This window comes from Esox lucius, chromosome 7, assembly GCF_011004845.1.
Source record: "Esox lucius isolate fEsoLuc1 chromosome 7, fEsoLuc1.pri, whole genome shotgun sequence".
Taxonomy (NCBI): Eukaryota; Metazoa; Chordata; class Actinopteri; order Esociformes; family Esocidae; genus Esox; species Esox lucius.
The window spans coordinates 24,206,226-24,220,437 of record NC_047575.1 but is presented as its reverse complement, the minus strand read 5'-3'; the positions used below and the strand labels follow the sequence as shown (position 1 = coordinate 24,220,437).

The window sequence follows — 14,212 nt, the reverse complement described above, 5'->3', positions numbered from 1 at the left end:
AACGGCCATCTGACTAGACATCACATCAGGCTCTAAATCTGCCAGGCCCAATGAGAGGGTCAAGGAAATGACCAACCAGGATGTTGAAATCGCCACACATGTTTTTCTCACTGTTTCCCAAATGTCCTCTATTTGTTACTTTTTATTACTCTTTACTTATTAATATGTTTACTTTGGCAATGTGAATGGGAACGCTCTATGTGCCAGTAGTTTTGAATGTAATAGAACCTTCCCAGGCCATGCAATTTCTTTGCAAATGTTTCAGTGTGATTGGTTACATTTCAGGTTGGGATGAGTATGTTATATACTCACATTCCAGGTTGGGATGAGTATGTTATATACTCACATTCCAGGTTTGGGATGAGTATGTTATATACTCACATTCCAGGTTGGGATGAGTATGTTATATACTCACATTTCAAGAAACTATATTAACAAGTCCTAAATCCAATCAGATGGAAGTTAAATGAATATCTTATAGTGGATCCCTATTGATGTTTATTCCAGGGTTAATAGATTCCATTGCAGAATTTCAGCCTAAAAATAGTCATCCCTTTTTGAGAAATTCTTCCTGTTTAATGCAATCTGCAGGAAGAGTGGGGGATGTTTGAGGTTTTGGGGAGGGGCTGCTGCTGTTTTTTTTGGGTGGGCTGACAGGGCAGACCACAGGACTTTCCCCCTTACATTGATATCTGCTGGTAACTGGCTGCTGAGGAGGAAGTCTGGGAGGAACAGGTCACCTGAGAACGCCTGCACAATGATGGCATTGACCAAACCTATGGATGGCTGCACCAGTGCTCTCTAGGGAGAGATCCCTTATTTCAGAAGACAGGAGATGGGGATCACAGTGGAGGAGAGAGAGGCCGAGGGAGGGAGGGAGGGAGGTGAGGTCTGCATTGGGGGGGACGTTAACAGTCATTAAGTTTAATGCCATTCTCAATGGGGGAGCCTCTTTCCTCGTCTCCTCTTGTTATGATTATGTTGCTTGACTTTACTCAAGACACATGAGTTTTTAGAGCATGTTCTGTCTGTCCAAAATCCAAGAGGCTTCCCTGAGGTCTGAAAATAATAAAAATAGTACTTATTAAATGAGAGTTATTAGGTGATATATTTATGTATTTATTTAACTTTCGTTTAACCAGTAAAGACCCTTGAGGTAAGAAAAGCCAGTTTGCGAGTGTGACCCAGCAAGAGTTCAGTAGGAAAGTGTGGTGTAGGTAAGATGTATGTGACCATTAGCCCATGGAGGGCCTGTGAAGGGGAACCAGTACATCGTGTTCAGTGCTGCTGTGTGTTTATGGACCAGGTGAGAAGGAATGGGAAGGTTGGGTGCAGTAGGAGGTTCTAGGTCCAGTTTTGTGGTGTCATGTGACAGACCGTTTGAGTGTGTTGGATATCACACAGCAGCTCTTCACACTGCATGCTACATCCTACCTCATTCATCCCTGGTTCATTTATTTTGTCACCTTTTGGATACCCCGTTCAGTTGTCAAAACATGTCTGAACTACGCATTTATGAATTTCATCATGAATGAAGTGTGTTCCATTTGTATAGCCTTATTAATTACAATAGGTTAATATAAGGGCACAGCTCCTGACTCATCTTTCTGTGAAGTTTTGACTGGGTCAGGATGTCCTGTTGTTTTGTGTTGTAGTGTTCTGTGGGATGCTGTATGAGAACCGCTCCCTTCTTCCCTGAGCTGAGTACAACTCATCAAATAGCCATCCAGTTCTGGTCCCCTATGTCCTGAATCACACGCCTGCTTTAAGGCTGTGCCTCTTACCAGGCCAAACGTTTCTGGGACCTGTCTGACAGAACCCATCGGTCTCTGAGACCAATCATATGGTTTGGCCTTTTTTGCGACCGGGAGGTCTGTTTAGATCCAGGCTCCTTGTGGAGAAGAAACAAAGCTCAGTGGGCGTGGCGTAGAGTTTGGCCGGAGCCTGGAGTCTGGGCAGTTAGGTGAGGGCGCTGCTCCAAGGCCAATCATTCAACATGAACACAAACAAAGTAACTGCCAATTCAGTATGACAGCCACAGTAATGACTCAAATCATGTGTTTTATTAGGGGCTTGTGTCTAAATAGGGGGTATTAGTATTATTTATAAAAACTTACTCTTAAACTGTTTTGCATTTACTACCGGTTTTCCCACCAGGTCATTTCCCCATAATATGATCATGCTGAATAACAGTTTGTTCGGTTGAACCTCTAACGGCCTTCATGTATTAATGTTTGGAGGTGTATATTATTTGATATACTCCCTTATTACTCCTACATTCAATTATTAATAGTTTTCTTGTTAGATAATAGTATATATCTTTAATGTTATCCACGGTCTTCAGCTTTTTTATGTTTTGTTTTTAAAGAAACAATAATTGTTTTTATTTATAAAAGATTTTGTATCTTGAAATGAGTGTCCAACTGAAAATAAAAACGCAATTGAAAGAAACAATAATGACGACAAAAAAACCCTAAAGAAATAACACTAGCTATAAAACACTCAAACTTAAAAGACTGAATTAGGGCAAGGTCTTGCACAGCACTTTCACTGGCTGTCTGCACATCAGACAGAAACATCCTGCCTAAAGAAGCCTACTACACACCACGCACCTCTAGCCACAAACCTGATACTGTTACTTTGCACAAAGCACTTTCTCTGTCTTGTTCAAGGTCTGACACTAAATATATAATAATTGCAGGAAAAATATGAATAGAAAGTTACTTGTTGATGTGCTCTTTTTCACTGCATGTAATGTGAGTGGAATATATTATATGGAACATATTATATTCTATTGCAGTCTGTGGTTGAACCTTCTGGCAGCCTGTGGTTTTCTTCAGATACTGTATGTAGGATCTTACGTGGTGACCTGGGGTTGTCATAACAGACGATAAACAAGGTGAATGTATTGTAGTTGGATGCAATAACATTATTCACCAGATACACTTTGTACATTGGCCAGTTATGTATTTGTAACCTACGTAATGACTTACAGTGGTCTCTAAATGGCGTGTTGATTTTTGCAACAATACTGCACAGAAGATATTCAACGTATGTAAAGTGTTTCTAGCTTGTGCGGCCATCAATTGATCCAGCCTACTGGCTGGTCTCTTCCGGCAGGCTGCCCACCTCCCTCTCCTCTCTCTTGGGTCCCAGCTACCTACAGTGGACAGACTGGTCTGGCGAGCTTCGGTTGTCTCCATCCCTCTGTGAGTCAGTTAACCCAGCGCCCACCACCCACACCCTGCCCCAGTAAAGGCCAGCTGAACAGTCAGTGACACAGACCGATCACCTCATCACACCTCTCAGCCAGTCACGGGCCCAGAGCCAGGAGGTTGTTAAGGGGCTGTTGGAACACATGTATGGGAGGTGACAGGAATAACCGAGTGCTGAATGTAATTGGTGCTCCTTGTTTCCTGGCAGTGGGCACCCCAAGGGCCAGGCAAGTGTGTTTAGCTGATAAGTCATTTCCAAAAAAGAAATGATCTCATCCCTTCTTTGTTTAGTGTTCCCTCCTTTTTATGAATGTTTTTGAGTGTGCATCTGTGTGTGTGTGTGTGTGCGTGCGCATCTGTCTACCACAGATGGCTGAGAGGAGAGCAGGCAGAATAGTGATAAACACCCTGGCTTGGTAGTACTAGGGGATCTCCGTCCAGGAGCAGGCTCCATAACTTAGTGATGAAGTCACTGGGAAAGAGCCTGATTCAACTGAACCAGATCAGGCTGACACAGTCAGACATGGACCCAGACACACATATGCATACGCACTCCCTCCTGCTCACTGCTTTTCACCGTAAATCAACTTTCCCTGCACTCTCCACAGGTTATTATCAGGGATTATTTCCAGCCTAAACGGGCCATTGTTAGATGCAGGTAGCACCGTTATGACCAGATAATAGCTACAGCATTTGTTTGATCCTCAACAAAGTGTACATTGACATGTTTTAATTAGCTCTTCAGTAAAATGAGCACCTGCGTTAAACGTGGTTTCATCAGAGAGGTCCAGATGTGTGACAAAGCCATTAACACCAAGCCTGAATTTTCGCTTGGATCTGGTTGGACAAGCAAAAGTGTTAGTATTAATGTGAACTTGTGACCTGACAGTGTGATGTTGAACACTTAAACACAAACTGTTGCCTTAGCTGTTTGTTGTGATGTTGCAACCAGTTGGACCTGGCCAAGAGTTCGCTAGCTAAGCTCCAGTGTCATGTGACCTTGTTCTTTGTTTCTGTCCTGTCCTGCCTTTGGGTGTTGGGGGGGGGGGTGGGATGGGTGTGTATGATTGCGCCACTGGTCTGTCGTTTGTATTTTGTTTGTGGTTGTGTGTCTGTGTGTCTGTATATGTTTGTGTGTTCTTTGAGAGTGTGAAAAGTGTGTGTGTGTGTGTGTGTGTCAGGCAGCTTCAGAAGGGACTAGGGGTCATAGGTTACCTCTGACTCATGTTCTGTGGAATTTGGTCTCAAGGAAATGAACGCACTAGAAAAAGGGAATATTTTTTCTAACGGCAGCAGGAAATGATAGCTCATTAAAAATCAGACCATTGATGGCGGTCGCAAATTAACTCTTTCATGTTTTGTCCACTATGTAGGAGGAAGACACAGTGGTGATTGTTTTTCCACCTCAGAAAACTCCCCCTGCCACTAACTTTGCCCTTAAAAACATGTCTAACACCTGAATGTTCCCCCTGGTTATTTAGCAGTGAGCTGAGTCTGCCCTTTTGTTAGCGGTGAGTGGGAAGACTGTAGGCCTTCCCTGTCACGCTGGGAGCTCCAATCGCATTCAGATTCTGGAATGCTCGTTCCATACAGATAGGCTGTAAGCAACCTGGGTATGTGATAGGTGTCACAGTTCTTTTTGCATTTGTGTGAGTTTGCTTGTGTTTGTGTCAGTTAGTGTTTGTTTCAGTGTGTGTCATGAATGTGTTGCAATTTTCTTTATCTGTTTTCTCTTCCTTCTTGCACTGACTTTCCTGATAGCCACTTCATTGAGTAAGGTGTACTTACTACGACTGAATTGTCTGGTTGATCTGCCTAGCTTCTTAAAATGAATATCTAATGTAAGTTACTTTGAGTCTGCTGAATTACTATGTAAATGTAAATGTGTTTGAATACATGTCTGTGTGTCTTAATATGTCTGACATGTCTCTGTGTAACCTGGTGTATGTATCTCAGTGTGTGTGTGAGAGTCAGTGAGTGTATCTAAGTGTGTGTGTGTGTGTGTGTGAGGGTATATGTGTCAGTGTATGTATCACAATGTGTGTTTGTGTTTGTGTGTCGGTGTATGTATCTCAATGTGTGTGTGTGTGTGTGTGTATATATGTGTCATTGTATGTATCTCAATGTGTGTGTGTGTGTAAATGTGTCAGTGTATGTATCTCAATGTGTGTAAATGTGTCAGTGTATGTATCTCAATGTGTGTAAATGTGTCAGTGTATGTATCTCAATGTGTGTAAATGTGTCAGTGTATGTATCTCAATGTGTGTTTGTGTGTCGGTGTATGTATCACAATGTGTGTGTGTGTGTGTGTGTATAAATGTGTCATTGTATGTATCTCAATGTGTGTGTGTGTATATATATGTGTCAGTGTATGTATCTCAACGTGTGTTTGTGTGTTGGTGTATGTATCTCAGTGTGTGTGTGTGCGTGCACATTAGTAGTGTTTGCACATGTGTATTACTGCAGTAGACTATATGTTCTCATAAGTATAATAACCCATGCTAAATGACTGGTATTGTGCCAGGGTAGGGTAAAGGTTAGGGCTTGGGTTAGATTTTCAGTGGACATTTTGCAAAAAAGGTCTTCCCAAATATAGTAAAGCAATTGTGTGTGTGTGCGCCAGTGTGTTTACGTGTGTGTCTTTATGTGTGTGTTTGGTGGTGTATCTGAGTATGTTATTGTGTGTATCAATATGTGTGTCGGTGTGTGTGATGGTACATCAGTCCTCAGTACCCACCAGAGACATTCAGTGAACTCATACGGCGAGAAGGAATCAGATAGCTCCTCTCCCTCATTGAATCACTCAGTTTAAATCATATTCTTTGAGTCATTACGAAAGAAGTATTGTACACAGAAAGAGGTATTATATTTTACGTCAGTAAAATAAAATGCAAGTAATTTAACTCCGGTCCCCTCTGTATACTACCTGGCATTATCAAATATTTGCCGTTCCCACACTTTGTCCCTAAATTTGGTTTAGTGTGGGCTTTGTTCTTCATACCTCCTCAACAAACGTGGATCCTTTATCTCACTGTTGCATATTCAATCTAGACTTACATTTTCACATCAAAACAACATTGATTGAATTATTTTGCTTTGAAGGCATTTGTAACTTTTAGTAATGCATTTAAAGAGTAGTATAGTGTATTTATGTGTAGCTTCAGCTGGATTCTTTGTCTTACACTTCTTACACTAATTTATCCTTTGTTATTGTCAGTCTCTGAGTTAAGATTTATCTAGTCTATATTTTGTATACGATATAGATTTTAGTTTTTTACTGCAAATGTTAACAGTTCAGTATTCTGTCAGACATTACATAGTTTTCATTACTATTGGATTGCCTAACATTACGGGAGATTGAAATCCCTTGTTATAGTTTACAGAAAAATGATTAGCTAAATGAAATGTAAAGTTCCATTAAATGTAGCATTTAAAAATATATATATATAAATTATTAGCGTATTTTTTACCAATATTCAAAAGCAAAACATATTCAGTGCATGGAGAATATGCCCTACAGTGGTGTGTAAAAGTATTATTATGTGTGTGTGTGTTGGTGGGAGGGGGTGGGGGTGTGGGGGGGCCCATGAGATACCTGATGTATTACTTGGTGTTTTTGTTGTTGGTTTGAAAGTTTTATAAAGGTAGACGATATATATCAAGATGTTGATGACAATCATAGAGCTTGTGGTTTGTTTTAATTGTTACATTACACTTTTTTCATTGATTATTTAGTAGTTTGCATTTGTTGTACATAATGTACATAAGGCCTGACCAAATCAGATCAAATTCACATTTCTGCAATGTTTTTGTTCAATTGCTTAAAAAGTCTGAATTAGGAAGACATTTTTATCTAGAATCCATGAATGTCAAATGGTTAGTTATTTTTTATTACTGGAGCTAGATACATCCATATTCCTCTTCAAAACGGAAATCCTTTTCTGGTATTTGATTCTTCTAATTCTAAATTTTGAAATTGTTGCTTTGATTTTCTAGATATTTCTTGTTTGCTTTTTATTATATATATATATATATATATATATATATATATATATATATATATATATATATATATATATGTATATATATATATATATATTTTTTTTTTATATTAAATAAGTGTAATTTCTCCAAATAACGTCACTACACATACTCTCCCTAGCTTTCAAGTAAATAGATTTATGTTGTACTATCATAAACCATGAGATTTCAACAACCACAGACATTTTGTCCCGTAGCTGTTGAGCAAATAGCAGCAATTTATTGTTTACTGAATGGCACATTTTTTATATGCCTTTTAATAAAATATGGCTACTGCCAACTTTTCCCTATGATTAAAGAGCCTGCAAACTCAAGGTGTGGTAACAAAAGGAATTGAGAGAAAACATTTATTTTAAAACCTCACTGTGAGTAAACGAACTGCAAGAACAACCAATCCCAGTGAGTTTTTAAATCACAGGTATTTTAATGTGTGCCTTCAGAAAACATACCTTCTCTAGATTCCACAACACTCCTTCAACATAACATTTAAAATTCCTCTCAAACATTACAATGACTGCCTGAGCCTCATAAAAATATACAGCACAAAATAGGATTTAAAGATACTTACAGGTAAATAAAGCAACACAAGATTAGAAGAACATCCATAGCCAAACGGTTCACAAAGCTCTTTTCGGGTTGAAAGTTTAAGGGAGTTCAAAAAACTCAAAACACACAGTTTTATGTGCACAGAAACACAGATACAGTCCTGTGGTATTAAAAGCATTTTTGTGACTGTTAGATTTGACTTTCTGTGTACTTGTTGAGTTTTGGCACTCAGCTCATGACTCACTATTGCTCATCATACAGGGCATGAATTGAGCCCGCCATTTCTCAAACCCTGACTTTCTCTCTTTGTTCTTGTCAGTACATTTTTTGTCAGTAAAAATGGAATCTGTCATCTGTCGTTGAATTTATTCAACGTTTTAGGTATTACCAGGATTGTTGTACTAATTCTAATTTTGGAAGCAGTTCGGTTTATGTTTTTGGGATTATAGAATGTTTAAGATGAATAGGGAAAGGAATACAATTTTAATCCATCTTCCTTAGTTGAGCTTTAAATCCATCTGTAGAGGCTCTTTAGTTTTTTTCCTCAGTGATGTCAGCTTGACCCATCTCTAGACTTGTCTTTGTGATTTTCCCGGCTCATTCATGATGAGGATATCCGTAACTCTTTGTATGGTTAATGATTAGAAGAAATGTAACTGTTGTGAACTCATGCAAATGTTTGCCATGACTGTGTGACAACAGGCTGAGACAACTTGCTTTCACACAATTTGAAAGAGAAAGTTATTGGTCCTATAAAGTAAACTATAAAAGACTGTGCCCTGAACATAGGGTTTATCTTCCAACATACACCCCCTCCACCATTACACATGTATAGGACAGGAGTTTTTTATGGGATCCTTTTAACTGCTGGTAATGGGATATCATACAAAGTGTTCTGTAAGTGAATCTGTTTAGTATGTATTTGTATAGTGATTAATCACTAACTCCTCACTAGGGATGGGCAATTCTCTCTTCCAGAGCTTTCTTGCTGTCTTATTCTCTTTGTATATTTCTTGCTCCCTCTCTGCCTGTTTGTCTCTCTTCCTTTCTTCTTTGTGTGTGTATGTGTGTGTGTGTGTGTGTGTGTGATTCGGGGGTGCTTGTAGTTGGTGGCTGAATCTTGTAAAGGGTTTTCCTAATATGGGCCGTCTTATCGCTGCCTCCTCCTCCTATTGCTGGGAGAGGGCGGGGCATTCCTTCTCTCTCAGCCAGTGATGACACAAGCAGAACTCACTTCCTCATTAATTGGCTGAAACCAGTTCTTACAGGAACCGCCGGTGATAAATGTGAGAGTTCTGAGAAGTCATTCATTTCTCCTCGCTCGCTGCAGCAGAGAGGAGCACTAAAGGGGAGTCGAACGAGTTTGCGGATGTATGTGTATGTGTGTGCGCGCGTGCACGCATGTGTGCGTGCGTGCGTGCCAGAGTGTGTGTATTTGGGTGCCAGAGCTGAGCCGGAGTGTGTCCACAGTCTTCGAGGACAAGCCAACTTTTTTCTCTTTTTCTTTTCTTTCTTTTTTCCTTCATAAAAAGCTGAAATGCTTAGGATATGTCGCTCTCAGTACATCTTGTACTTTTTCAGCCGTTTCTTTTTTTTTGTTGTCTGTTTTGAATTCCTTTCTGTGAGGATGAGCAGTTTGAGAGGGCAGTCTCTCTCTCTTCCTCTCTGTGTGGAGGGAGGGAGCGGGCAGGGAGGGAGGACAGCATGTCTTCCTTTGTTGCTGCCCTTGGCTTGGTGGTGAGTAACAATGATATGACGTGTTCTCTGTTCCCCTCCTTCCTCTCTTCTTTCCCTCTCTCTCTTTCCCCTCTATCCATTTGGCTGTGTGGCAGTGCTTTTCCAGTGCTGGGCGCCTCTCTAAAGAAGCCCTTCAGGGAGTACTTGGAGTCCCAGAGGGCCAAGATGCACCAGCATGCGGGAGCCGGGACCCCAGCCGTAAGTACCTCATCCTCTGGCTTATCTGTCCCTGTCTCTACTAACTCAGCACGGAGTGACCCTCGCTCTGAAAAATGTTTCCCTAATTTTCTCTCTGTCAGACTTTCTCAACTTTTCTATCTTCATCTGCTCTCAATCTATATTTCTGTTTTTCTTTGTCTTGGTCTCTTTCAGTCATTTTCCTTTCAATAACCTTTTCTTCTCTCTTTCCCAATTTTTCAGTCGCTCCTTTGAATGTAAAAATGTTTCCCCTCTCTCCCGCCTTGGTTTTACGGTAGTGGTATTAATATTTACAATTGAGAGGATACCATAGTCCAGCAGCAGTAATGTAATAGCCCTGTACCTCTCAGGGCCTCGGGGGGCGATTAGAGTGACAGGGAGAGGGTTCGTTGGGTGCACGGCGTGCTGGGCTGGGGGGGGGGGGGGGGGGGGCTAGGAGGGGTCTGAGGGAGAGGGGGTCAGTGTCTGGCTGTTGCACTGTTAGCAGCATTGCCCTGTTAGCACTTAACCGTGTTAGCAGTAGGTGTGCTGAGTCATGCTTAGTCTGAGTGGATAGGAGTGTGTGTAAGTGGTCAGTCACTCCCCCGTGTCTCAGAGAACCCCGCCTGAACTCATTGCTAGTGCTTACTGGGGGCCTCCCTGCCCTGCCACTGACAATCCATCAAGAAAATCTGTCTAGAACAAAAAAAAAAACGATTGTAGCTTTCCTTTTCTCTCCCCCCTTACCTCTCTTCTCTCTCTATTCTGTCTCCCGCTTCTATCCCACCCTCTTTTTGTCTTTTTTTCTTCTCCCGCTCCCTCTCTTGAAGTGATTAATTGAAAACTTTTTTCCTTCCCTCTCTCATCCGATGCGCGAGCTAGTAAGTGGGGGTGGGGGGGTGGAGGGGGGTGGGGGGGGGTAGGGAGAGAGAGACTGAGTTGCACAACGAGAGATTAAGGCTGTTTCTAGAACAATGTTCCCTTTTTCTTGTAACTTGAACCTCCTGCAGTTACAGGAGAAAAGCGAGGCAGTTTAACTTTAGGAAGAGGGAGGCTGCCAGTAAGGGTCACTGGGGGCGAGGAAAGAGGTTGGCGGGTTCGCTTTTTACTACCCCTGATATCTGTCTCTGTAGAGCACATGGATGGATGTTGAAGCACATGCCATTAGGAATCCATAGTGACCTGGGTCTTGCCCTTGTGTTTCTGTTCCGTTCCTCACAGGATGAAAACTGTCTGTCGTGGGTCTTTGAGAAGGTGATCATGGTCATGGTTTGTTTCTTTGTCTGCTCCATCATCAACTCCATGGCCCAGAGCAATGCCAAGCACCAGCAGAACAGAAGTACTCTGAATGCAAAACCAAGTGATGCCGACTCAAACTGAGGAGAGCAGCTAGACTAGCACGCGTTCTGGGCTTACAGTCGATAAGCCCTCCGTACAAAGTTGCTGCTTCCGCCTCCTTTTTCTTCTCTTTCTCCAAAAAAATCTCCAATAAGACAAAAATCTTCAGTCCCAAATATGGGCGTTCATGTTATACATTGGTGGATATAACTGTTCTCTTGGTTTCTGTAGTGGTTATGACGCTCATCCGTTTCCCTTGAACTTGGAATTAATCTGTTGGCTTAACAAGGCTTTTTGATAACGATGATGGGCCATGTTTTTTCTGCTTCCTCGAGTGATGGTTCACTATAAGGTAGGTGCTTAGCCGCGTGGTATGGTGTATGGAGAGGACATCCATTATTCTGTGCCTCTCTACAGTGGCTGTGTGGGTGGGTCACAGCTGCTGCACTGACTTCTCCTTTGCATGGCCTTAAGCTCTACTTTCTGGTCTAGCTACTACTAGAATGGTCTAATTATAAAGCCACTTTTATCTACATGATTATGTCGGGTTTGGATCGGTTTGTATGACGTGAATTATCCGGTGAGTGTACTGTAATGCTGACATTAAGGTCTTGTATTATTTAAGCAGTGCAGGGCCTCCTTTTTTCCCATAATTAATTTATTTATGTTTTTCTTTGCGATTGTCGTGACACTCTGGGTATTTAAAATTAGAGACAAGGAATGTACTAGACTGAATATGTGATTATATATGATTTCCACAACTCGGCTGTAGATCTGAATAAATCAAAACAAGGGAGTTAAATTATTTTATATTTATGTAAATACAAACTGATGTTTATGATGCTGTTAAAATTCTACAGAGGGAGCACCTTTAATCAGACTTTATAAATCATCCATGAATCCTTTTGCTGGTCTCTTTGTCTGGAGTTATTGTTCTTCTTCCAATAAGAGAGAGCCCACGAGTCAGACCTGGGGCTACTCAACCAACCAGATGCAGTGATGGGTTGAATCGGATCAGGGTGTGTGAATGAGAATCCTTTCATTCGAATCTTAAGTTGTTTGATGGTATATTTTTAGTTTCTAAGGTCTATAGGGATTTATAAGATCTTTGGTGCCTGGTTTGATGCTCGCGGTTAGAGTTGTCCTTTGTCTTCACTGTCTGGAGGGTTTTAGTCAGTGCGTGTGTTAATGCTGCAGTCTCCCCTGCAACGCTCTGTAAGCCCATGTTCACCATTACTCTGGCAGGAAGGGCAGCACTTAAAACGATGTTATGTCATCAATATGTTTCTTTTTTTTCTGTGTTATGCTCGTTGGATAACGTCAGCTGGCTCGTGATCCAAGGTTCCTCTTTTTCATGATTGCTCGTGAAATTATTCTTTTTTTTTTTTTTTTTTTATCATTGCCCTGGTATGTTGGTCCGCGAACTCGAAGTAGGCAGGCAGGCAGGCAGGCGGGGGAGGGCGAAGGGAGAAAGACAGAGAGCGCAGTGAAAAACGTCTGTGGCGTTACCTCCAGTGAACCCTCTTATGAACTCGCTGCACTGCTCTAGTGACGGAGCCAGGAGACGAATCAGTCGAGTAGATTCAAAACAGAAGGGTACTGTTGAAAGCGTATAGCCTCACCGTCTCTCCACTCTGCTGCAGCTCTGCTAATCACACCACTCATAAAGGCGCTCATTCAAGGTAAGTAACGAAGGGTTGTCTCCTCTTTTATGTTACGTGCGCGGGTGTTTCAGCCATGTCCGTCACTCTCGGCCTGTCAGATAGCTTATCAGACTGGTGTTGGCTGTTACATTGCAAGGCGACAACAGTCTGTAGGCTGTCTGACGTTTCGGGCTTTTTCATCTGACCAGCATCATGTTTTGTTCTTGTTTGTCTGGTGTTGTCAGTGTTGAGGCATAGGTTTCCATTCTGAGCTATGGTCTGATATCATACTGCAGTAGCCTACATTTCTTAGCCCATGTGTTGGTAAAAATATTTTGGACGTAAGTTTTATTGATATAGTTTTTTGTTTTAAAGTAGTTCCGGTATATAGGCAGACCTATGTCAGTTTGGAAATTAAAATGTATTGTTAATGTCGCGTGTGTGTCCATCTCTACTTCAGATTTTCTCACAGGTATCATTACCTTCCTTAGAAATAGCCTGTATGTGTTTCTGTGGTATGGTTCATTCGCCTTGAGTTTCCAGAGAATGAAGTAAGCACACACCTTATTGCAACACATTAAATTGTGACAGACAGCCAGTGTTTGCTACGGTACTCGCTGTCCTCCCCGCAGATACTTCCCCTTCCCTTTTACACTTCCCCTTTTCTCGCACACTTTTCTTTCTAGTTTCAAGTATTGTCCAATAACGGATTTTGAATATTAGTACTGCTTTCTGTTGTTTTTGCCTCAGGGTTTGTATTTACAATTGTACAAAATTTAAATTATGGTCATACATTTGCTGAGCCAAGGTGACTTACCTTTTGAGAAATTACTAGTTTTTCTGGAATATTCTTTTTCTTGGTTATACAATCTAAATCCATGGATAACATTGGAATGATCCTGCTGGCTTGGGGAGTATGTTTTCCTAGGCGGTTTTGGAACATCCTGTTCCATAATGGAGCCCCATTTTGTGTGTGTGTGTGTGTGTTCATTTCTATGTGTACATTTCTGTGTAATGGTGGGTGTCTACAATGCATGTATGTCCTGTTTTCTCTTTCAATAAAGTGGACTGAAATAAAGTTTCTGTGTTGTTCATTCTTTTTAATCACGTGATATGCTGTGACGGAGTCCACGCTGACCAATAGACCCTAGACCTCTACAGAAACAGCCTTGAGAAGGGCAAAGAAAGAGTATGTTGAATGGTTCTCACATTTCATCTGATGTTCCACATTTAATGGCTATAATGTTACCTGCGGACTCATTCTTTCAGATTGCCAGTACAGGCCTCTATTTAATAACATTTGCATTCAGAAATATACATACTTTTCTCCATAGTCAAATGACTTCTTAGATACTATATGAAAACATACACTCCTATCAGGTTGACCCCACCTAAGAGGCTTGCTCTAACCTGTGTAGAATTGAAGTGTGTGAGCATGGGATAATGCATGTAAATAAATACATTTTCTGAACATTGCTCTGGCAAGTTTCAATGAATCCCAGCCATGTTAGTTTA

At 41.3% G+C, this 14,212-nt stretch overlaps 1 protein-coding gene across 1 annotated transcript in view; it reads left to right on the top strand.

Annotated features, from left to right (window-relative positions):
• LOC105010994 (vacuole membrane protein 1) overlaps positions 1–13,776 on the top strand; it is a 50,287-nt gene extending 36,511 nt beyond the window's left edge. The window contains exons 7-8 of the mRNA XM_010870713.4: positions 9,635–9,737; positions 10,938–13,776. Coding sequence (XP_010869015.3) covers positions 9,635–9,737; positions 10,938–11,096 — 262 coding nt within the window. The 3' untranslated portion in view covers positions 11,097–13,776. The remainder of the gene's footprint in view (positions 1–9,634; positions 9,738–10,937) is intronic.
• The last annotated feature ends 436 nt before the right edge of the window (positions 13,777–14,212 follow it).